Genomic DNA, 24,542 nt, shown 5'->3' on the forward strand with positions numbered 1-24,542 from the left:
GCTGGATGGCATCACTGACTCGATGGACGTGAATATGAGTGAACTCCGGGAGTTGGTGATGGACAGGGAGGCCTGGCGTGCTGCGATTCATGGGGTGTCAAAGAATCGGACATGACTGAGCGAATGAACTGAACTGAACTGAACTGAACTGATGGGACCAGATGCCATGATCTTAGTTTTTTGAATGTTGAATTTTAAGCCAGCTTTTTCACTCTCCTCTTTCACTTTTATCAAGATGCTCTTTAGTTCTTCTTCACTTTCTCCCATAAGGATGGTGTCATCTGCATATCTGAGGTTATTGATATTTCTCCCGGCAATCTTGATTCCAGCTTGTGCTTCATCCAGTCCAGCATTTCTCATGATGTACTCTGCTTACAAGTTAAATAAGCAGGGTGACAATATACAGCCTGGACGTACTCCTTTCCTGATTTGGAACCAGTCTGTTGTTCCATGTCCAGTTTGAACTCTTGCTTCCTGACCTGCATACAGATTTCTCAGGAGGCAGGTCAGGTGGTCTGGTATTCTCATATCTTTCAGAATTTTCCACAGTTTATTGTGATCCACACAGTCAAAGGCTTTGGCGTAGTCAATAAAGAGTGGAGCATTACCCATTCTAATGTCTTTTCAACCCATACTTCCCTTCACATTCTCTCCAGTGTTAAGACTGAGGTTTCATTGCACCCTAAGGGCCTTAGGAAGCTATTGAATGAAAGGACTGCAATGGGTTAATACTTCTTACCTCGTCAAAGTTCCAACATGTGGATCATGCTCTCAAATTTCAACCGGAATAATGTTGAGGATGCTTTTTGTAAATAATTTGTACAGGAATATCCCTGGTGGTCCTGTGACTAAGATTCTGTGCTCCCATTGCAGGGGGCCCAGGTTCCATCCCTGGTTAGGGAACTAGATCCTACAGGTAGCAACTAAAGATCCCTCATGCTGCAATGAATATTGAAGATCCCACTGCTGCAGCTAAGACCAGCACAGCCAAACAAATATTTTTTTAAAAGTGTTGTACAAATGTTACTTTGTTGATGTTATTGTTGTCATCATAATGCGGATAACTTGTCACCTCTGTGAAACCAAATAATATCCTTCAATTTATATTAGAGGAGATTCAGCTGTTAATGGGGAAAATCCTGACACTGAAATCAAGTAATGAGGTATAATGTTAAAGAAGATTTGCTAAGCTTTGATAGTGAAGGTTATCCTAGGGTGGAGAAGGGGGAAAAGACTGGAAATAATTGCATGTATCTTATTAATTTGGTTCTTTCCAGTCTCTTTGAGGTTAATTACATTAAGCAGAAAATTAAATCATGTTGACTATGGCTACACAAATGTATTTTGGTATGTATAAATGTAAGTCAACGCCAGTAGTTGCAAGCATGAATGAGTGAAAGATTCACTCTAAGGAAAAAGCAAATTATTAGGAGGAATGAAAGAACAGCTAGGCTTTTTACATTTGAGAGGAAATATCTACCTAGTAATTAAAATGAATTGGTGAAAATTGTCACCTACAGAATAAATTTACATATAGAGAAAACTTTAAAAATGTCTTTTAACATGTCCTGTAGACTAAAGAAAATGTATTGGTAGCTCTAGTTCAACCAAATTCACTGCTATTATATCTTTCAATTAAAAGATATCTTGAAAGAAACAATTGTCTAAAAACAATTAAAAAAATTAGAGTCAGAAAATTGTGATTAATTAAAGGTATGATTTGGATTTGCCTTGGAGAATATTTGGGTGACCTGAGTTCATCTATGATGAATAACATTAAGTTCTAAGACAAAGTGAATTTATACCTTTGAAAATAGAAGATACATTTTCAAATCTTTAATATTTTAATTTGGTAAAAAAATTCATATTTTAGATTGGTCTAGAGTTTAGCAAATAAATGTGATTTGTTCAAAATTTTGTTTCATGGTTCAGTTCTGTTCAAACCACTCATATGCATGACCCAAAGCTGCAGCGAATTACTCCTACAGAAAAAGCATCAGAAGAGGAATATTTATCATGAATAATTTATATTGACACAAGGTTATAAAACTGATGTATTATCTTTATACAAATGCTGAGTAAAACCTATAATCAGAGTAATAAAAAGCAACCATTTCAGCAGTATTAAAACCTGGGAAAACTTTATTACAAATTCAAGAGAAACAAGAGGAACTTCGGGATCCTACCCACTGCAGTTGAGCCAATTTTATGACAAATTTGTTTCTGAAGCAAGGCAAATTGCTTTGGGCATATCAGCATTCGGTGATCACAGTGCTGTGCTGACTTCTTAGTCCAATTCTCTTCCCCTCACTTCTGTTCTACTTCTTCCCCTCAAATACCGTCTTTGAAAACGTTATACAGAAAAAAGTGAGGATAGGAATACAGAGAATTGATTTTTTGAAATTTCATTTCAAAATGGGTAGGTAGGACATTTGAAAGGGGAGAATGCATGTGCATATAGTCTGTTATGAAGTCATCCCTGATTATGATAAATACTATCTTTGAGGACATGAAATAGAAGATGATAAGTGACCAGATTTCTTTTCTAACAATGGAAGGTATACTGAAAGGAGCCTAGTAAATAGACTATATAACCTTAAAGTGAGTTAAAATACAGTGTAATATTTATCATATTGTTTTCCAATTTTCACTGTGAAGTGAAGTGAAGTCGCTCAGTCGTGTCCGACTCTTTGCGACCCCATGGACAGGCTCCTCTGTCCATGGGATTTCCCAGGCAATAGTACTGGAGTGGATTGCCAAACAGCCTTTAATCTTCACAAAAGCTCTGTGAGGTGAGTCGGGTGGGCCTTTCCTTTTGGTCCCCTGAGGGGCGATGCAGATGTTGGGACAGGCCCCGGTCAGAACTGCCTCGGGAAAACAGGCTCGTTCGCAGATCAGGGCACCAGCAGTCTCGGCTCCCAGTTTGGCTGACACCAGCTTCTGGGATCTCACAGTCGGCGAACAAAGAGGCTGCAGAGAGCGTCTGCTCCCCCAGCGGTCCCTCCTCCTAGCGCAGATTCCTGCCCACGCTCTGCGCTGGAGTGCCAGTTGCTCTCAGGGGAATGCGAGGGTCAGCGACGAGTTGGTAGTCAGGGGGCTCTGGCTTTGTGGCGTCAGCGTAATCTGAGTTTGAACCCCCAGACCTTCTCTTACTGTGCTTGACTGTAGGCTATCTATCTGAGCCTCATTTTCCTTTATCTGGAGAGTGGGCATGCTTTATTCCAAGGAATTCGCCGACCATCATTTAAAGCAATAAAGGTCTTTGCCTACCACGTGTGTCGAAGAAAATGCTATGAATATTTTAGCTCTGGGATAGGTCGGTCACCATCTCTACCAGCGTGGGAAATCTCCATCTGCAAAATGGGCGCAATGTAGATTGCGGTCTTTTAAGAGCTAACATCGCTTTGCAAAAGGCCCCTAACAAACCCCTCACCGGCCCTCCTCGCAGCTCCCGCTTTGTCCCCACGCCGCCCTATCCTGAGAGACCCTAGTTTCCAAACTGTGGAGGAGCCGATTCGGAACTTAAAGAAACATTCTTATCAAACCAGGGAAATAGAAGAGAGTGTATGACAGGGTGACGTAGGTATGGAAGACAGGGGAGGCAAGGAAGACTCAGCTCTGCTTCGAATGGGTGCGACCCCGCTCGCAGGCAGGTGAACCGCCCGCGCCCACTGCTCCGCCGGGAAGCCTCGGCTTGGACCCAATAAACAGATCTTCGCGACCTGGAGTGGGACCCTGGGCCAGGAAACGGAAGTGGGGGGGGACGAGAAACTTTAGGGTAGACGCGGGGCCTTAAAAGAGGGTCTACCAGAGCTCGAGGGGCGGAGCTGAAGCTAAGCGGGCAGGGCTAAGGGCGGGACCTCGCGGAGATCTTCGGCTGCGCGCGCCACGTCTCCTTCAGCGAGCTAGTGAGGGAGAAGCGAGGGGCGGGGGAGGGAAAAACCGAGTGGGGCGGGAGCTCTCTCTTCTCGCGAGAGCTGGAGAAGGCAGCGGCAGTGGCGGCGGCGTGTCCCTGAGAGTAGCGTGGGGGCGGGGAGGAGAGGCGGCGGCGGCGGCGGCGTAGGAGCTACGCCACACGGGGTCGGGGAGCTGGGAGCTGGATTGCAGAGCGGGGTCGTGGCGGCGGCGGTGAGAAGAGGGAGGCGGAGGAGGGGGTGCCATGGCGGGGCAGCAGTTCCAGTACGATGACAGCGGGAACACCTTCTTTTACTTCCTCACCTCTTTCGTGGGGCTCATCGTGATTCCGGCCACATACTACCTCTGGCCCCGAGATCAGAATGCCGGTGAGTCCCGCCGGCAGCTGCCTGTTGACCCGCGCAGGCCCCACCGGCTCCTCCGGGCCGCGCCGCTCCGGCCCAGCCCAGCCCGCCGCGCACAGGGTGATAACGCCCGCGCGGCCGGGCCTCGCGTCCAGGCGTCCGCCGCCCGCGGGGCCCGGGCTCGGTGGTGTTTCCCTGGGTGTCTCTCTGGGCTCCTCCCACCCCCCTTATTGTCCTCCTCAGGAGTTTCGCTGTGCTCCCTCTCCCCTATTGTTCTGGACGTTCCTTGCAGCCGTGTCCTGCCCCTTTGTCTTCTCTGCCTCGGGTTTTATTGGTATTTTTCTTTATGGAGGGAGCAGGATGGGATCGCGAGGATGGGAATTGGAAGGTGAGAGAAGAGTTGGCAAAGGAAGAAGACAAGCGTGCAGGCTCCACTCTGAGCCGCCAAGCCACGGTCCTCTTTCCCTGACACCCCCGTTTCCCTGTTGCAGCTGTCGTTACAGATGTTTAGGGCACCATCTGAGTTGGGTGGCATGTATAGGACTCCAGCTGAGCTCCCCAACCGTCCCCCACCTCTCCGTGCCTTTCCCTCGTTGCCTTTTCATTTGTTCACTCACACTGTGGGGGTTGGAAGCAATGATGTTATTCTCCTTAGCAAGAATTAGGCATTTCTCTATTTCCTTCTCTTCGAAGTTTCCTGTTTATGGCGAAAAAAGCTTAAGTATGAAGGAAGGATTAAGGCTTGTAGGTAGATAGGTTGTGAGGTGGTTGGTCCATTTTCTTTCAGTTCTAAATTTTTTCACTTTGAACGACATTGGTGTAGAACACATAATTAAATAGATTCTTGTCAAGGCATTTTATGTTTGGGTAATGTTTAGATTCCATTTGTTGCACTCTTGTTAGGACATATGGCAGGTGATATTCTTAAGACTGATAGAACTGCAAGGCCTTAATAGGTTGTTTATGGAGGTTGCTTATGGTGCGTTAACAGTAACAGGTTTTGAGTATGAACATTTAGGGAAGGTTTTCTGTTTCTCAAGAGCTCTGGTAACTTGAATAAATAGACTCTCAAGTTGGGTGTGTTGGGGGTCTACGTTGTCCAGGTGATATACTTTACTTTGGGGACATTGTGACCCAGTGAAGCATTGAATCAACCCAGGTCTTGTTAAGCTTTAAGACTGATTCAGTGCTTTTGGCTGCTTACTGTTTCACAGGAAAATAAAATAAGTTCAAATATTAAAATATCATGTTGTATTATTCAAAATTACTACTACAGACCCACACCCTTTATTCAAAATGCTTGAGGACAGATATACCACAGAATTTTTCAGATTTTAGAAAGATAATACCTGCCCTAACAAGCCAATCAAGCAAATTATTCCAACAGCTTTTTAAGTGAGTGACTTAATGACTACTTTTTAAGTGAGATGAATAAAGATTATAAATAGCCTCCTATCAGTACAAGTCACCAAATTATTTTCCTTCAAACGTATGTAGGCATATGATGATTTTGAATTTCAGAGTTCTTAGGGCAGTCTTGACTTTTCAGGGGTATCTTCTATGTGAAAACATAAAAAGATTTCCTTTGCCAGCAGTTATACAACCTTAAAGTTGAGTTTAATCTTTGTTTAGTTATTTTTTACAAGATAACACTTTTGGGGGCTTTCAGTTTTCAGGTTGACGGTTGTTTCAGTGTTGCTCTTTCGGAATTGTTGGGCCCATGAGTCCATCAAGAAAGCATGGCGCCATTTCAGGTGTGCAAATCTTGGATTTGAAAAATAGAAGTAGCTTGGTCTTTGCATTGGCATATTTGAGATGTTAGTTGAAGTTACTCTGTTAACATTATTACTGGAATCCCTTTTCTGTTGTTGCTGTTTAGTCCCTAAGTTGCTTCTGACTCTTTTGTGACCCCCATTGACTGTAGCCTGGCAGACTCCTCTGCCCATGGGATTTCACAGGCAAGAATACTGGAATGAGTTGCCATTTCCTTCTTCAGGGAATCTTCCTGACTTAGGGATTGAACCTGTGTCTCCTGCACTGGTGGATGGATTCTTTACTGCTGAGCCACCTGGATAGCCCCATTTTGCCTTAACTTTTGTCTAATCTGTTGGGCTAAGTGCACTTATAATTAATACCCCTTTTAGTAGTTGAAGGGTCCTGTTTATCTTACTCTCTTGGTTGTTTGCAAGTTGACTGAATAAGTGACTGAATACTTTTTCTGACCATTATGAAAAAAGTTCTGTTTGAAGTAATAACATGGAGGGTTTGGATTTCCTTAGTGGTTGAGGAATAGTGGTTCTTAGCCCTGACTCCTTGTTAGAATCATTTGGGGGAATGACCATCACCAGGTACTCTGATTTAATTGATCTGGAGTGAGTGCTATGTATTGGTTTTTTACAAGGTTGTAAATTGTAGCTAGGTTGAGTTGCTAAAGTAGGTAGTGGTCTTTAGCTGGAATTGTCGTTTGGGGAGGTGGCATATTTCTTTTGATATGGGCACTTTGATAAAAACAAAAAAGTCTCTAATGTCTTAGCCTTTTGGTTTTACCAAGCTAAGAAGCATTTAGAGTAAAACAGTGCTATAAAATAATGTAGTTGAAAGCAGAATATTTTTGTTAAAGTAACTTTAATAGGTTTACAGTGATACTTGACAAGAGAAAATTAATGCTGTAATTATTACAAATTCAAATAATCCTGCTGCTGCTGCTGCTGCGTTGCTTCAGTCGTGTCCGACTCTGTGTGACCCCATAGACGGCAGCCCACCAGGTTCCCCCGTCCCTGGGATTCTCTAGGCAAGAATACTGGAGTGGGTTGCCATTTCCTTCTCAAATAATCCTGAGAGGACTTCTATTCTTTCCATAGGTTAAGGATTATAGATCATTTGAATTGAGATAAAATATGTCATTACTTTTTCCCAAATTTGGGTTTTTTTTTTTTTTTTACTCCTTACTTTGCAAAACTAGTTTTGAAACCTGGGTCTGCCAATTACTGTTAATCTTAGGCAAGTGGTTTAACTTCTCTGTGTTTTAGTGTACTCATTTCTGAAATAGAGACAGTAGTTATGTTCCATAGAATTAAATTAATAAAATAGGTATATGTAAAGTGTTTAGAACAGTGTCTGGCACATATTGGGGCTGTTAGGGCCTGCTGTTTTTGCTGGTTACTTGGACTTTCTGGAACAATTTGATTTGGTACACTCATGTACTCAGATTGTTTGAAAGGATTAATGAAACTTTAAAAGTTGCATTCCTTTATTCTTTGTTCCTTGCCTTTCAGATATGTACAAGTGATTTAGCTCTCTGACTTGGGAATGTAAGAGTTCACTTTTAGTGCTCAATAGTAAAGTGAAAAACTCATTTGAATTAGAGGTTTTGGGTTTAAGTTTCAGCCTAGTCCCTGATTAGTTGTTTCTGAACTCTCATCCTCATTTTCTAAGAGTAGTAATAATAAACTGCTCTACCTACCAAGAAGTGATGATGAGAAGCAAAGAAATAAATGCATATAAACATCTTTGCTTTAAAACTAAAGGCACTGTAGAAATTTGTTCATTTTGCAAGTTATTTATAGAGCATAATGGGCTTCCCTGGTAGCTCAGTGGTAAAGGATCCACCTGCATTGCGGGAGACCTGGGTTTGATCCATGGGTTGGGAAGATCCCCTGGAGGAGGAAATGGCACCCTGCTCCAGTATCTTTGCCAGGAAAATCCCATGGATAGAGGAGCCTGGTGGGCTACAGTCTGTAGGGTTGCAGAGTTGGACACGACTAGAGTGACTGAGCACACACATAGAGCATATAAGACTGCTAGATGCTGCTTCTAGGTGATAGATCAGGCTTTTAAGGGTTTAGAGCTTTTTTCTTAATAAGTTACATATACTCAATGCAAAAAAGATCAAAGGGACAGAACAAAAATTGCTTGTAATTCTGTCACCCAAAAACAGTTAAAATATTTTGGTGTGGGCATCTCCTTTGAGATGACTTTAGGTGTAGTAGTCCCTTTTCGTATTGGGGGAGATCCCACATCCCATTCCAGTCTGAGACAGATGATTGTAATCCTCATGTCAGGCGCTGCAGCTGTTCATTGAATGTTTACTAGCTTCAGGATGGGAAGTGCTGAATGCACTCACTGTATCACTTTGAGTTAGACTCAAGTGTTATCCCAATTTTATTAATGAGAAAATAGAGCCAAAGAAGAGCTAACCAACTTGCTTAAAGCCATATTGCTGCTAAGTGGAAGATTGGTTGTTGGACCCAAATTCATCTTATGCCAAAGCTTCTCTTGCTAGCCACTACCTTGCACTCCCTCCGTAATTAGTATAACGCATTATAATAAGTATTAAAATGAGAAGTGGAAAGCGCTGTGTGCAAGGCAGTATATTTTATGAATGTTCATATTCCACTTAGAACATACAGTCTTCCTAAAATTTTAGATTTTGAAAGGGGTATTAGAGATCTAAAAAGCTTGACTCATTTTAAAATCAAGTCATTGTCTCTGTTCTGTCCAGACAGAAAGGGTACCAGACATGAGCATAGACACATTTAAGTTCCACACAGTCGAGGAAACCAGCTGAAAACCTGGCAGTACAAGTTTAGGTTTTATAAATATGGTGACAAACATTGGGATTAGTAAATGCATTACATAAATTGTTTTTATTTAAAGGTCATCTTGCATTCTAGCTTGATCTTGGAGAAGCTGAAAGACAAAGATAGGTTTATTTTCATATCAAATACAACTTTCAGATGTTCATTCCCTTAATTACACTTTTTGTTCAGAAATTAAAAAGTCCAAACAAATGTATCCAGGCTTCCCAGATGGCTCAGTGGTAAAAGAATCTGCCTGCTAATGCAGGAGATGCAGGTTCAGTCTCTGCATGGGGAAGATCCCCTGGAAAAGGAAATGGTTACCCGCTCCAGTATTCTTGCCTGGAAAATCTGATGGACAGAGAAGCCTGGTGGCCTACAGTCCATGGGGTTGCAAAAGAGATGGACACAACTCAGCAACTAAGCAACAACAACAAATGTATCCATATTGTACTTGGGCTTCTTTGAAAAAAAGTTTCCTGTTACCAGACTTTATTGATAATAAATATATTTACACCATCTCACCATCATATTGTTTGTTTGAAAGGCATTATTGTTCATTTTCTTAATAAGTGAAAACTAAGTCTCCCTAGAGCCTGAGTTCCTCTGCAGAGTTTATGATTAACCTCTATCCAAAATTATTCCCTTCCTTGTCCTGTACCTATTCTTTTCAAGAGTGAAGAGTATCAAAGGAATGGGGGACTGAAACCAAGCAGGACCCTGCAGGACCCTCCCAGGTACAAAAGCCTTTTGGTGTTCCCCATTTCTTGTTTGTAGAAAAAGACTTCAGTCTCGTGGGCCTTCCTTGAGTTCCATAGAGCAGGCATAGGTAGTTACTTAAGTAGGGAAGTGAGTGAATGCAGAAACAAAGGAAAAGAAGTTAAAGAAGAAAAGTAATGATAGGAGTTCATGAGTAAAAAGAGTGCTAGTTCATCCTCAAGGAATATACAGGACAGTCTGAAGGATCTCTTGGAGTTGTTCTTTAGGAACTAAGACCCGCATCCCTGAGGTGACATTGGAAGGTTGATAGTTGAGATTCCTGAAACCACTCCACCTCACCACCCCAGTCAGAAGAAAGTCGTGTATCCTGCATCCCCGAAGCCCCCAGAGGTTGCCTTTAAAAACCCTTGGAGTTTGGGTTGTGGAGTTCGGGTCTTTTGAGCATGAGCTGCCCCTACTCCTTGCTTGGCATCCACGATAAACACTGTAGCGTCCTTCACCACACCTAGCATCAGTGAATTGGCTTTGCTGTGGTAGGTGGGTGAACCCAAAGTTGGGTATGGTAACATAAGGTGTTCCTTACATTTTGGAATTACATTTGTGTCAGTATGGATGAAGGAATTTTCTCATGTGTATTCCAGATGTTTTTTGCTATAGATTTTTGCCAGTTTAGTTAAATCTAGTAGTTATTGATTGAGCACTCACTGTTTACCTATATAAAAACAGCCGACAGTACAAAGAGGCATGCAGTGTAAATACAGTCTTTTGTTAGTTTATAACCCTGATGGGGTGGGAGAATTAGAATTAGACAAATACGAATTATTATTAATATATCCAAAACACAGCAAAGAAAATGTAGGAAAAGTGAAAATAAGTGCTGTGGAAGTTAGTTGGATAAAGTATTTGCATCTAATTGGTGGTAGTCGTCAGTATCTAGAGGTGAGGAAAGTCTCTTTAGAGTTAGGTTGATTTTGACTGGACTATTAAAGGATGAGGGATTTCCCTGGTGGCTCAGTGGTAAAGAACCCTCCTGCCAGTGCCAAAGACACGTGTTTGGATCCCTGCAGTGGGAAGAACCCCTGGAGAAGGAAATGGCAACCTACTTCAGTATTCTTGCCTGGGAAATCCCATGGACGGAGGAACCTGGTGGGCTCTGGTCCATGGGATCACAAAACAAAAGAGAAAATTTGTAGTTTTACTGTTTTAAGTGTATAGTTCAGTAGCATTGATTAGGGTTCACAATGCAGCGCAACCATCACCACTGTTTCCAAAATTTTTCATCAACTTAAATAAACTCTGCCTGTTGAGCAGTAGCTTCTTATTGTCCCTTTCCTTCGGCCCCTGGTAAACTCCATATATATAGACAAAACTATATAAATTTGCCTATTACCAGTCCATTCTGAAGGAGATGAGCCCTGGGATTTCTTTGCAAGGAATGATGCTAAAGCTGAAACTCCAGGACTTTGGCCACCTCATGCGAAGAGTTGACTCATTGGAAAAGACTCTGATGCTGGGAGGGATTGGGGGCAGAAGGAGAAGGGGACGACAGAGGATGAGGTGGCTGGATGGCATCACTGACTCGATGGACGTGAGTCTGAGTGAACTCCGGGAGTTGGTGACGGACAGGGAGGCCTGGTGTGCTGCGATTCATGGGGTCGCAAAGAGTCGGACACGACTGAGCGACTGAGCGACTGATCCGATCTGATCTGATTCTAGATATTTCGTATAAGGGGAATCATACAGTATTTGCCTTTTCATGTTTGGCTTATTTCATTTAGCATAATTTTTCTAGATTCATCCATATTGTAGCATATATCAGAACATAATTCTTTTTATGGCTGAACAATATTCTGTTGTATGGATATATCCATATTTTAATTCACTCATCTATTGATGAACACTTGGGTTATTTCTATTCTTTGTTGTGAGTGATGCTGCAGTGAACATTGTATACCAATCTGTGAGTTCTTATTTTCAGTTCTTTTGAGTATATTCCTATGGGTGGAAATCCAGTTGTCCAAGCAGTATTTATTGAAGAGACTGTTCATTTTTCACTGAATGAACACAGTCTTTTCAAGAATCACTTGGCTGTAGATGTGAGGGTAGTATCTGTTTTTTCTTGGGATTTATTGAGCATAGTTTACCAGTGAGGACCTCAATATTAGAATACCTCTAGGCTGATACCTTAACTTCTTTTCCATCTGTACTTCCTTTGGTGATCTCACCCAGTCTCATGACTTTAGGTATCATCTATGTGACTCATAAAAATTACATTTCCCAGACTTACATTTCCAATCTAGAACTCTTCTTGAACTCTCCACATTTCTATTTGTGTATCTAATAGAGATCTTATTATGCAAAAAATCAATGTGATTTCTGTCCATTCTCCCAACCTTCCTGACCTGTAGGCTTTCCCATTTCAGTTAATCACAACTGTTTCTTCAACTGTTCTGGCCAGCAGTCTTGGAGTTTCTCTTGGCTTATCTCTGTCTTATGTGCTGCTTCCAGATGTTAGTGTGTCCTGTTGGCTCTACTTTCAAATTACATCTAGTCTGACCATTTCTAATTGCTTTGCTACCAGCACTGTCCTGTTTTATTGCCTAGATTATCGTTAGTCTCCAAACTGGTCTCCTTGTGTCCACCCTTGCTCCTTGCAGTCTGTTCTCGAAATAGTAGCACAGTGATCCTTTTTTAACTGAAGCTGGCGCATGTCACTCTTGGACTCAGAACCCTTTAAGGCTCTCCCATCTCAATCTGAATAGAAGCTAAAGTCATAGAGTGGTCTATGAAATCCTTCATGAACTTTTGGACTTCATTTCTTGTTCCTTTCTCTCTTGCTCCTTCCATTCCAGTCAGACCAGCTGCTCCACCGTTCTTAGGGCACGTGAGGCATGCTTCTCTGGAACCTTTATGGTTATTGCTTCCTGTGCCTGGAATGCTTTTCCTCTAGATAGCCTGTTGTGATCTTCCTCATCTCTATTATGGCCTTGCTCAAATGCCATCTTCTCAGTGTTGCCTTCTTTGAGCACCTTATTTTAAGTTGTTAAGTTTCTTTCTGCCTGCAAAAAAGCTCTTCACTTTTTCTGTTTTATTTCTCTTCACAGCACTTATCATCTTCTAATATACTATAAAGTTTATTTTTTTACTGCTGTCTTCTGAACTGGAATGTATGGTCTGTGAGAGCTGGGACTTTTATATTGTTTTTTGATGTGTCCTCAGTGTCCAGAAAGATCTGGGCACATAGTAGGTACTTACCAATGTGTACTTAATAAAGGACATGTAATAATGTTTTCTAGATAAAGGAATTCTGTACGTTCTTTACAAATATTTATATAGTACCTATTATATTCTTGGCAGCTGGAAAGGGGAGGGGTGATTATGTATAAGAAAACAATGTCTGCTTCCAGGAGTTGAGTGCAGATTAATAAAAATGGACTTTATTACTGGCTGCTGAAGAATGGTAGTGCTATTCATGCAAACTGCTGAAAAAGAATGTATAGTCCTACTTCTTTTTTTTAGAAGAGAGCTATATACATGTTAAAAACTTTAAATTTAATAATTCCACCTCTAGGGCAGTGTTCTAAGGATATAGGTCTAAATACAGGACTAGAGAAAGATACTGTGATATTGTGACTTAAATATATTATGGTCATCTGAATGACCAAATATGTACTTCTTATATACATTTATGTATAACCTCCTTGCCCTTTCTCCAAACCCTGCTCTGTGCATCTCTTCTATTTGTCCATTCCTGAGTTGTATCCTTTTCTAATACACTGGTAATATAGTAAGTAAAATGTTTCTCTGTGTTCTGTGAGCTGCTTTAGCAAATTAAACCAAAGGAAGAGGTTGTTGGAACCCCCAGTCTATTATCTGGGCTAATGACTGGCATCTAAAGTAGGGGGGCTTGGGTGTACAGTCTTGGAGGACTGAACCCTCAACCCTACAGTTTGGGTAGATGGTGTCAGAGTTGAGTTGAATTCTTGGACACCTAGCTGGTGTTCCAAGAATTGCTCATTGGAGGTATGGAGACTTTCCCCACCCTCACTTTGGAAATTGCATCTCAAAGAACACCCTGTATGCCCATAATGCCAAGAAGTTAGGAACAGTTTATATGTCTAATTATATAGGATGGTAGGTATATTATGGTGTCTTAATTTATTTGGTTATTAGTAGTCATTAAATATTGTTTACAAGTTTCTAAACATGGAGATATTTAGAAATTAAAAAACTAAAACTTAAGCTTTATGTGTTTGTGTCTCTCCATTTGGACATTGGTACATTATACAGTGCTTTCCTTAAGTTAGCTTTTGTATGTCCTGTTTGTTCTGCTGTCTGAGAAACTCACTTGGGCATTTGTTGCACTGGGAATAGTAGTAGATGTCATGTTTATTGCTGAAAAGAGGGTTTTGAGGGTCCTTGAGAGTCTTGATTGAGGCAGCCCCACAGCCCTTCAATTGAGAGAAGCATATTGTCCCTAGAAATTAGTTGCTGGAATTGCCTTGTTCACAGAGAAATCTTTCCTGAGTATGTACCATCCACCTTGCCAGCTTTTTTCCTGCTTCCCAGATGTTCTCCTAAAGAGGACTACAAAGGAAACATATTAAAATGTTATTAGTGATTATTACCTGGGTGTTGGAATGGTGAATGTTTTCTTCCTTCTGCTCTTATATATATGCTGAATTTATTATATGGATTTATATTAATGTCTAAAAGCTTATTTAAAGAATCTCTGGCCAGATTGGCTATGATCTTGAGGAAGACATTCTCAGTACCTCTTATGTCTGTGGGCCCTTTCAGCTCATTGAATTGTTTTTACTTTGGGGTATGTAGTGTTTAAGGTTCTAGTGGGATGTACATCCTTGTGTTTTAAGTTGCTTTTTTTTTTTAAAGCTATTATATCTTTAACAGTATTTGAGTTTCGGAGACAGGGATCAAGACCATTCCCATAGAAAAGAAATGCAAAAAAGCAAAATGGCTGTCTGAGGAGGCCTTACAAATAGCTGTGAAAGGAAGAGAAGCGAAAAGCAAAAGAGAAAAGGAAAGATATAAACATCTGAATGCAGAGTTCCAAAGAATAGGAGGAGAGATAAGAAAGCCTTCCTCAGCGATCATTGCAAAGAAATAGAGGAAAACAACAGAATGGGAAAGACTAGAGATCTCTTCAAGAAAATTATAGATACCAAGGGAACATTTCATGCAAAGATGGACTAAATAAAGGACAGAAATGGTATGGACCTAACAGAAGCAGAAGATATTAAGAAGAGGTGGCAAGAATACACAGAAGAACTGTACAAAAAAGATTTTCATGACCCAGATAATCACGATGGTGTGATCACTGACCTAGAGCCAGACATCCTGGAATGTGAAGTCAAGTGGGCCTTAGAAAGCGTCACTACGAACAAAACTAGTGGAGGTGATGGAATTCCAGTTGAGCTATTTCAAATACTGAAAGATGATGCTGTGAAAGTGCTGCACTCAATATGCCAGCAAATTTGGAAAACTCAGCAGTGGCCACAGGACTGGAAAAGGTCAGTTTTCATTCCAATCCCAAAGAAAGGCAATGCCAAAGAATGCTCAAACTACCGTACAATTGCACTCATCTCACATGCTAGTAAAGTAATGCTCAAAATTCTCCAAGCCAGGCTTCAGCAATATGTGAACCGTGAACTTCCTGATGTTCAAGCTGCTTTTAGAAAAGGCAGAGGAACCAAAGATCAAATTGCCAACATCCGCTGGATCATGGAAAAAGCAAGAGAGTTCCAGAAAAACATCTACTTCTGCTTTATTGACTATGCCAAAGCCTTTGACTGTGTGGATCACAATAAACTGTGGAAAATTCTGAAAGAGATGGGAATACCAGACCACCTGACCTGCCCCTTGAGAAACCTGTATGCAGGTCAGGAAGCAACAGTTAGAACTGGACATGGAACAACAGACTGGTTCCAAATAGGAAAAGGAGTCCGTCAAGGCTGTATATTGTCACCCTGCTTATTTAACTTACATGCAGAGTACATCATGAGAAATGCTGGACTGGAAGAAACACAAGCTGGAATCAAGATTACCAGGAGAAATATCAGTAACCTCAGATATGCAGATGACACCACCCTTATGGCAGAAAGTGAAGAGGAACTCAAAAGCCTCCTGATGAAAGTGAAAGTGGACAGTGAAAAAGTTGGCTTAAAGCTCAACATTCAGAAAACGAAGATCATGTCATCCCGTCCCACCACTTCATTGGAAATAGATGGGGAAACAGTGGAAACAGTGTCAGACTTTATTTTTCTGGGCTCCAAAATCACTGCAGATGGTGACTGCAGCCATGAAATTAAAAGACGCTTCCTCCTTGGAAAGAAAGTTATGACCAACCTAGATAGCATATTCAAAAGCAGAGACATTACTTTGCCAACAAAGGTCTGTCTAGTCAAGGCTATGGTTTTTCCAGTGGTCATGTATGGATGTGAGAGTTGGACTGTGAAGAAGGCTGAGGGCCAAAGAATTGATGCTTTTGAACTGTGGTGTTGGAGAAGACTCTTGAGAGTCCCTTGGACTGCAAGGAGATCCAACCAGTCCATTCTGAAGGAGATCAGCCCTGGGATTTCTTTGGAGGGAATGATGCTGAAGCTGAAACTCCAGTACTTTGGCCACCTCATGCGAAGAGTTGACTCATTGGAAAAGACTGATGCTGGGAGGGATTGGGGACAGGAGGAGAAGGGGACGACAGAGGATGAGATGGCTGGATGGCATCACTGACTCGATGGACGTGAGTTTGAGTGAACTCCGGGAGTTGGTGATGGACAGGGAGGCCTGGCGTGCTGCGATTCATGGGGTCATGAAGAGTTGGACACGACTGAGAGACTGAACTGAATATTTATGTTGCCTTGATAGCACACACAGACATGCACGCGCATACAGATAAAAGTAGCGTCAGAAATTTTAACATGTCAAAAAAAACTTCTGGATGTGTTAAACTTTCCTAATGTTCTTTGGCCATGTATGCCAAAGCATTTAGAGGTGAAGTGTCTTGATATCTTCAGTTTACTCTAAAAAAATGGGGGAGAGAGAGGGAAAGAAGGAACTAGAAATAAAGCCAAGAGTTGCAAAATATTAATAGTTGGTGAATTTAGGTGAAGGGTATTGTTCAATGTAATATTCTTTCAACTTTTCTGAAGGCTTGAAAATTTTCAATATAAAAATTTGGGAAAAATAGTCCCGGAATAAAACATTAATTTTAAGAAGGATGTGTCAGTAGTATAAGAAATGACTTACTAGGATAAAAATATATTACAATTAGGATAAAATTATGTGGGGGAGGTAGGATGAAGAGCTTGTTCATGAATTTCTGTAAATGGATGATGGTGGGTATGAAATTGCTGTGGTTTTCACATTTCATTGGTACATCTAAAAGCGATGAAACTTTTATTTTAAAATGTCAACTTATGTTGGAAATGACATATTTGCCACCTCTTCAAATGTACAATGAAAATTTTAGATGCCAAATTAGAACTCTGTAAGAAGGTACATGATTTTAAATTCTTTTGTAATAAGCAGGCACACAGATTTGAAGATCTCATCTGGCTAACATTCTTTTAGCTCTTCAGATTCTAGGAGTACGGTGCTAAGGGTTCACTCTGTACTACAGACTGGCAGATCATTCTGCAGGACAGATGGATGTGACTGTTTTAGTGAAGGCATTGTATAGCTTATGAATCACAATCATAATAACCTATCCCCAAACCTGGACTATTCCTGTGAACATACAGACTTTATGATTGCTGAGAGCAATCATCATGTGTTGCTCTGTTGTTTTCTAAATCACAGACTTATTTTATGACCTTGTAATTTCCTTTTTCTATAAATGTGAGTAATTTCTTTAAAAAGTATAAATTAATGATATTACTTAGGTAGTTTTTCCTGGCCATGAAACTAGTAATTGTATAAACTGCTACTGCTAAGTCGCTTCAGTCGTGTCTGACTCTGTGCAACCCCATAGACGGCCCCCTACCAGGCTCCCCTGTCCCTGGGATTCTCCAGGCAAGAACACTGGAGTGGGTTGCCATTTCCTTCTCCAGTGTATGAAAGTGAAAAGTGAAAAATAAAGTCGCTCAGTCGTGTCCGACTCAGCGACCCATGGACTGCAGCCTACCAGGCTCCTCTGTCCATGGGATTTTCCAGGCAAGAGTACTGGAGTTGGGTGCCATTGCCTTCTCCTAATGAATTCCTTTTTATTCTAAGTGTCTTTAAAAGAAACCGTCTGGAAGGACTTCACTTTTTTTCTTTTCCATAATGGTTACAGGGTGTCAAGTACAGTGCCCTGTGCGGTTACAATAGGACCTTGTTGTTTATCCATTCTGTATATAGTAGTTTGCATCTGCTGGTCTCAAACTCCCAAGCCAGCCCTCCCTGTGGAAAGATTTTCCTTTTGACAGTTACTTTGACTTGAGGTCTATAGCATTTTGGAATGTGTACTGTGAATATTTAGTTGTGTTGGGTGCCACTGTGTTACTGTGTCAGCCAAACCCCATGCTACTTACTGATTAAATATCCTCCTACAAGGCTAGGGTGTGAGTTTTGGATTGGGAGTAAGAAGACAAGGTTCATGTACACATTGTGCAAGACTTTGGGGGCTAAAAACCATGTGTACTTTCTCTTGGACAGAAACATTGGGAGAATATCATTCCTTTGAATAGATCAAGCCATCTGGTTATTAAAGAGACTTCAGCATGTTCTTGTAACATGTTTCCTTGGTTTTATGCTTAAAATGGGAGACTGTGGAGGCTTAATTTAATGAAATACAGATTTAAAAATCTCCAGTGATGTTTTCAAAAGTGTCCATAATTTAACTGTGAAAATCAGGAAATTAACATTATAACCGTATCATTTTCAGACCTATTCAACTTTTGTCCCTTGTCTCAGTGGATGTCCTTTTCAGAAGATTTGTTTAAGAATCACACATCACATTTAGTTGACGTGTTTCTTGCCTGTCCTTCACGCTGGAACAGTTCTTCACTTTTTTCTTGACTTAAGATCTTAGGCCAATTATTTTGTAGAATGGACCCAAAGTTCTGTTGTCTGATGTTTTCTTATGATTTGATTCAGGTTATATATCTTAGAGAAGAATTTTGCAAAACTGATTCTGTGTTCTTCTCTTTGTGTTCTATCAGATGGCATATAATTGCATTTGTCTCATTGGTGGTGATGTTTACTGACACCTGATTAAGATGGTGCCCATCAGATTTTTTGTATTAGTTTCCTGTTGTTGCTGTAACAAACCACCACCTCAGTGGCTTAAAACAATACACATTTATTCTTTTATAGTTCTGAAGGGCAGACTTGCCAGGCAGGTTTTACTTGGCTTGTCATGGTGTTGGCAGGGCAGGTTCTTTCTGGAGGGTTTAGAATAGAATCTTATCTTTTCCAGCTTTTGGAGACAGCCCGTATTCTTTGGCTTGTGGCCCCTTCCTCCATCTTCAAAGGAAGTCACTCCAACCTCTGCTGCCAAGGTCACATCATCTTCTCTTTGACCCTCTTGCTTCCTTATTAGGAACCCTGTGATTATATTCAGTTCAGTCGCTCAGTTGTCTCCGACTCTTTGCGACACCATGAATCGCAGCACGCCAGGCCTCCCTGTCCATCACCAACTCCCGGAGTTCACTCAAACTCAAGTCCATCGAGTCAGTGATGCCATCCAGCCATCTCATCCTCTGTCATCCCCTTCTCCTCCTGCCCGCAATCCCTCCCAGCATCAGAGTCTTTTCCAGTGAGTCAGCTCTTTGCATGAGGTGGCCAAAGTATTGGAGTTTCAGCTTTAGCATCATTCCAAAGAACACCCAGGACTGATCTCCTTTAGAATGGACTGGTTGGATCTCCTTGCAGTCCAAGGGACTCTCAAGAGTCTTCTCCAACACCACAGTTCAGAAGCATTAATTCTTCGGTGCTCAGCTTTCTTCACAGTCCAACTCTTACATCCATACATGACCACAGGAAAAACCATAGCCTTGACTAGACAGACCTTTGTTGGCAAAGTAATGTCTCTGCTTTTGAATATGTTATCTAGGTTGGTCATAACTTTCCTTCTAAGGAGTAAGCGTCTTTTAATTTCATGGCTGTAGTCACCATCTGCAGTGATTTTGGAGCCCCCCAAAATAAAGTCTGCCACTGTTTCCATTGTTTCCCCATCTATTTCCCATGAAGTGATGAACCAGATGCCATGATCTTCATTTTCTGAGTGTTGAGCTTTAAGCCAGCTTTTTCACTCTCCTCTTTCACTTTCATCAAGAGGCGCTTTAGTTCCTCTTCACTTTCTGCCACAAGGGTTGTGTCATCTTCATATCTGAGGTTATTGATATTTCTCCTGGCAGTCTTGATTCCAGCTTGTGCTTCTTCCAACCCAGCGTTTCTCATGAACTCTGCATATAAGTTAAATAAGCAGGGTGACAATATACAGCCTTGACGGACTCCTTTTCCTATTTGGAACCAGTCTGTTGTTCCATGTCCAGTTCTAACTGTTGCTTCCTGACCTATTTACAGATTTCTCAAGAGGCAGTTCAGGTGGTCTGGTATTCCCATCTCTTTCAGAATTTTCCACAGTTTATTGTGATCCACACAGTCAAAGGCTTTGGCATAGTCAATAAAGCAGAAGTAGATGTTTTTCTGGAACTCTCTTGCTTTTTCCATGATCCAGCGGATGTTGGCAATTTGATCTCTGGTTCCTCTGCCTTTTCTAAAAGCAGCTTGAACATCAGGAAGTTCACGGTTCACATATTGCTGAAACCTGGCTTGGAGAATTTTGAGCATTACTTTACTAGCGTGTGAGATGAGTGCAATTGTACGGTAGTTTGAGCATTCTTTGGCATTGCCTTTCTTTGGGATTGGAATGAAAACTGACCTTTTCCAGTCCTGTGGCCACTGCTGAGTTTTCCAAATTTGCTGGCATATTGAGTGCAGCACTTTCACAGCATCATCTTTCAGTATTTGAAATAGCTCAACTGGAATTTCATCACCTTCACTAGCTTTGTTCATAGTGATGCTTTCTAAGGCCCACTTGACTTCACATTCCAGGATGTCTGGCTCTAGGTCAGTGATCATACCATCGTGATTATCTGGGTCATGAAGATCTTTTTTGTATAGTTCTTCTGTGTATTCTTGCCACCTCTTCTTAATATCTTCTGCTTCTGTTAGGTCCATACCATTTCTGTCCTTTATCAAGCCCATCTTTGCATGAAATGTTCCCTTGGTATCTCTAATTTTCCTGAAGAGATCTCTAGTCTTTCCCATTCTGTTGTTTTCCTCTATTTCTTTGCATTGATCGCTGAGGAAGTCTTTCTTATCTCTCCTTGCTATTTAGAACTCTGCATTCAGATGTTTATATCTTTCCTTTTCTCCTTTGGTTTTCGCTTCTCTTCTTTTCACAGCTATTGGGACCACCCAAATAATACAGAATAATTTTCCCATCTCAAATGTTTAATTTAGTTACATCTGTGAAGTCCTGTTTGCCATTCGAGATCATACATTCACTGAATCTGGGTACTAGGATGTCGTAGACATCTTCAGGGGGAGCAGTTATTCAGCATATCACTTCCCCATTGTAAAGTCATTCTCTTCCTTTTGTAATATTTTGTGGGAAGATACTTGGATCTCTGGTTCCTGTTAGTGGAGAATGCTATTTGGAAATCAAGATCTGGGTGCTAGGTGTGTTCACTGCTACTGAGATGTCATTGTTCCTAGGCTCACTTAGTTGAGTTAGGAAAGATGTATGTATGTATGTGTATCGGTCTACATCTGTATTTCTATATTAAAAGATATTAGTTGGTTCATACTGATGCCTTCAGTTCCAGTCTTAATACCACAGAGGTCATTTCATATTTTCTAATCATACATGTAACTCACTTCTCTGACATGAAAAACTGACTCCAGTTGTCCTTACTGTATTAACTTACTTGATAAGTCTCCTTGCATATTACCACTCTCCCTTCTGCAACTGCTCCTCCCCCTTCCTGAATCCCTCTTCATCTTACCCAATTCTGATAACTCTTGCCACATAGCGCTCTCATGGGGATTCTTTCCTCAAAGCATGGTGGTAACAGGTAGGTAGACTTCTTAGATGGCAGCTTTGGAGCATTCTATTATATGCAGAGTTCTTTTATTTACTTATCTGGTATCTCGTTTAAGGACTTTGGTTTTGTAGGTGTTTTTTTATTTTTCTTGCCATGCCACGTGGCCTTTGGGGATCTTAGGTCCCTGACCAGAGTTCAGACCTGCACGCCCAACAGTGGAAGTGCAGTCGTAACTACTGGACCACTAGGGAAGTCTCGTTGTTTTTAATGTTATGAAAGATGTTTTATTTGATACTAAACAGCTAATGATCTCAGTTTTGTTGGCAACATCCAAAGCATTATAGTGAGGAGCCTGTTGAACATATACCTTCCCTCCATCAGCCCTAATCAGGGTGTTGACCTAGGCCATATCAATGTTGTAGAGCTTCTTCGTAGATGTGATACTTCGTCTTTGATATCCATAATGAACACAAGTGTATTGCTTGCTGTCTTCTATTGTCTTCATGACCATCTTCCTGCTCAGGGGGAACTTGATGATGACACAATGATTAAGCTTATTGCTCTTCCAAGGGTAATTGGGCTGCCTTTGGAGTATCGTGGGCCACCTAGAAGGTGGGTAATGTGATCTTCTCTCTTTCTGTGGCTGTGGATGTCTTTTAGCACTGCCTTCTTGGCCTTCCAAGCTTTCGTCTTTGGCTTTGGTGTGACATAGGCTTCTTTCTTTGCTTTTTGTATGCCGTCTTCATGAAAAGGTAGATTTTTATTTTAAAACTTAATCTAAAACTTTTTTAAACTTGGGAGACTTATTTAAACCAAGTGATTGTGGTGAGCTTAGAAAAACAGTATATGGTATCTTGTCTTTGGTTTAATTCCTTTTAAAATTGAATTGCAGATTTTTCCTGGGGACTAGAATAATGCCTTTTGTTACAACTTTTAAATCTGTTTTAATTTCTTATGAGTTTGTGTGACTTTTCTCATTTAACTTAATTATTTTTATGTTTGAAGAATATCAAACATATTTCATATTTCAACTATTTTGCACTTTTTGTTACTTCTATAGCAGAAGGAGAAGGAGGAGAGAATTTTCTTAGAAACTACTATGTAATTAAATATTTTGGGTTCAAGTCAGGTTTTAAGTTTTTCAATTAAAAGTTATATCTCACATGAGAAATGATTGCCTGGTAGTTGAATAAAATTTTCCAGATAGATCACTTGTTCTAAGTGGTAGAAAATTGAGCCTATCTTGTGAATTTTTCTTAAAACGTTAAGTAGAGAGTACTTTGAGGAGGGCATGGCAACCCACTCAGTATTCTTGCCTGGAGAATCCCTATGGACAGAGGAGCTTGGTGGGCTGCAGTCCATGGGGTCACAAAGAGTTGGACACGGCCGAGCAACTAAGCACAGCACAGAGAGTACTTTGATGTTCCAGTGAAGTATTAGCATGATAATGAAGGTTAATATGGTTTTAACTCTGATTTTGCCTTCACTGTGAAAATGGTTTAACTTATCCCCTTCTTTTTCTTTTTTGACAGAGCAAAATCGATTAAAGAATATCAGAAAAGTATATGGAAGATGTATGTGGTACCGTTTACGGTTATTAAAGCCCCAGCCAAATATTATTCCTACAGTAAAGTAAGTAATTGGTTTCAATTAAAAACAAAACATGAGTTGTGTTTACTCTTTGCTAGGTATCATATGAAATAGGGGTATAAAGATGAATGGGCTTCCCAGGTGGCGCTGTGGTAAGGAATCCTGCCAATGCAAGAGACATAAGGGAGCCAGGTTCAATCCTTGGTTGGGAACTGCCTGGAGTAGGAAATGGTACCTCACTCTAGTATTCTTGCCTGGGGAATCCCATGGGCAGAGAGGCCTGGTGGGCTACAGTCCGTAGGGTCACAAAGAGTCAGATACAACTAAGCACATAATGATGAATAAAATCTGTGTCTGTGAAGAAATTGTAACCTTAGTAGGAGTAAGATGTGATTAGTAAATTTGAGAACAGTCTGAACTGAGTGGTTTAGAAGTTCAAAAGAGAGAGAGGGTACTTCTGACTAGAGGGAGGAGAGGAGAAAGAAGTCAAATTTTGAAGGAAGATCTTAAATGTCTTGTGTCAGGATTTGAATTTTGTCTCAGACTATGGAGGAGTCTTTAAAAGATTATCAGAAGCATGGAGGTGACATAGTCAAGTTTGCATTTCATAGTGATTGAAGTTTGTGGATGCATACTGTGTGGCAGGTGCTGTACTAGGATTTCATATGTTACTCATTAGCTTTATATTAACTTTTAGGTAGATGTTTTTGCTTTTTCTCAAGTGAGGAAACTGAGACTAAGAAGATGAGGAAACTTGACTAAGTTCTTGCAGCAAGAAGTGGTAGAGTGAGGATCTGATTACTCTTTATTTTTGCAAGGCCATCTACATAAATAGGCCATTAGCATGTTTAATCAGAGTAGATGTCTTTGATTTTTCGAGGCTTTGTTGGTTAGCACCTGGGCTTTGGATCTTCACCCTAAGTCATCAGTTTAGAGGTAACATGAAACTGAGGGGAAGTGAAAGAGCTGTCATTAGTGAAGGACTGCTGCTGCTGCTGCTAAGTCACTTCAGTCGTGTCTGACTCTGTGTGATCCCATAGACAGCAGCCCACCAGGCTCCCCTGTCCCTGGGATTCTCCAGGCAAGAACACTGGAGTGGGTTGCCATTTCCTTCTCTAATGCATGAAAGTGAAAAGTGAAAGTGAAGTCGCTCAGTCATGTCCCAACTCTTAGTGACCCCATGGACTGCAGCCCACCAGGCTCCTCCGTCCATGGGATTTTCCAGACGAGTACTGGAGTGGGGTGCCATTGCCTACTTTGTCTGAAGGACTTTACCCTGTGAATTACCTGCATATATCTATCTAGTAGATAGGAGGGCAAGACCTGGCAGAGGAAATTAGTAA

General features: G+C 41.1%; 1 protein-coding gene across 1 annotated transcript in view; it reads left to right on the forward strand.

Moving 5' to 3' along the window:
* Nucleotides 1-3,964: 3,964 nt before the first annotated feature.
* The window catches only part of SEC63 (SEC63 homolog, protein translocation regulator), a 69,727-nt gene continuing 49,149 nt past the window's right edge, over nt 3,965-24,542 (forward strand). Inside the window, exons 1-2 of the mRNA XM_027551278.1 lie at nt 3,965-4,283; nt 23,142-23,241. Coding sequence (XP_027407079.1) covers nt 4,160-4,283; nt 23,142-23,241 — 224 coding nt within the window. The 5' untranslated portion in view covers nt 3,965-4,159. The remainder of the gene's footprint in view (nt 4,284-23,141; nt 23,242-24,542) is intronic.

This window comes from Bos indicus x Bos taurus, chromosome 9, assembly GCF_003369695.1.
Source record: "Bos indicus x Bos taurus breed Angus x Brahman F1 hybrid chromosome 9, Bos_hybrid_MaternalHap_v2.0, whole genome shotgun sequence".
Lineage (NCBI taxonomy): Eukaryota > Metazoa > Chordata > Mammalia > Artiodactyla > Bovidae > Bos > Bos indicus x Bos taurus.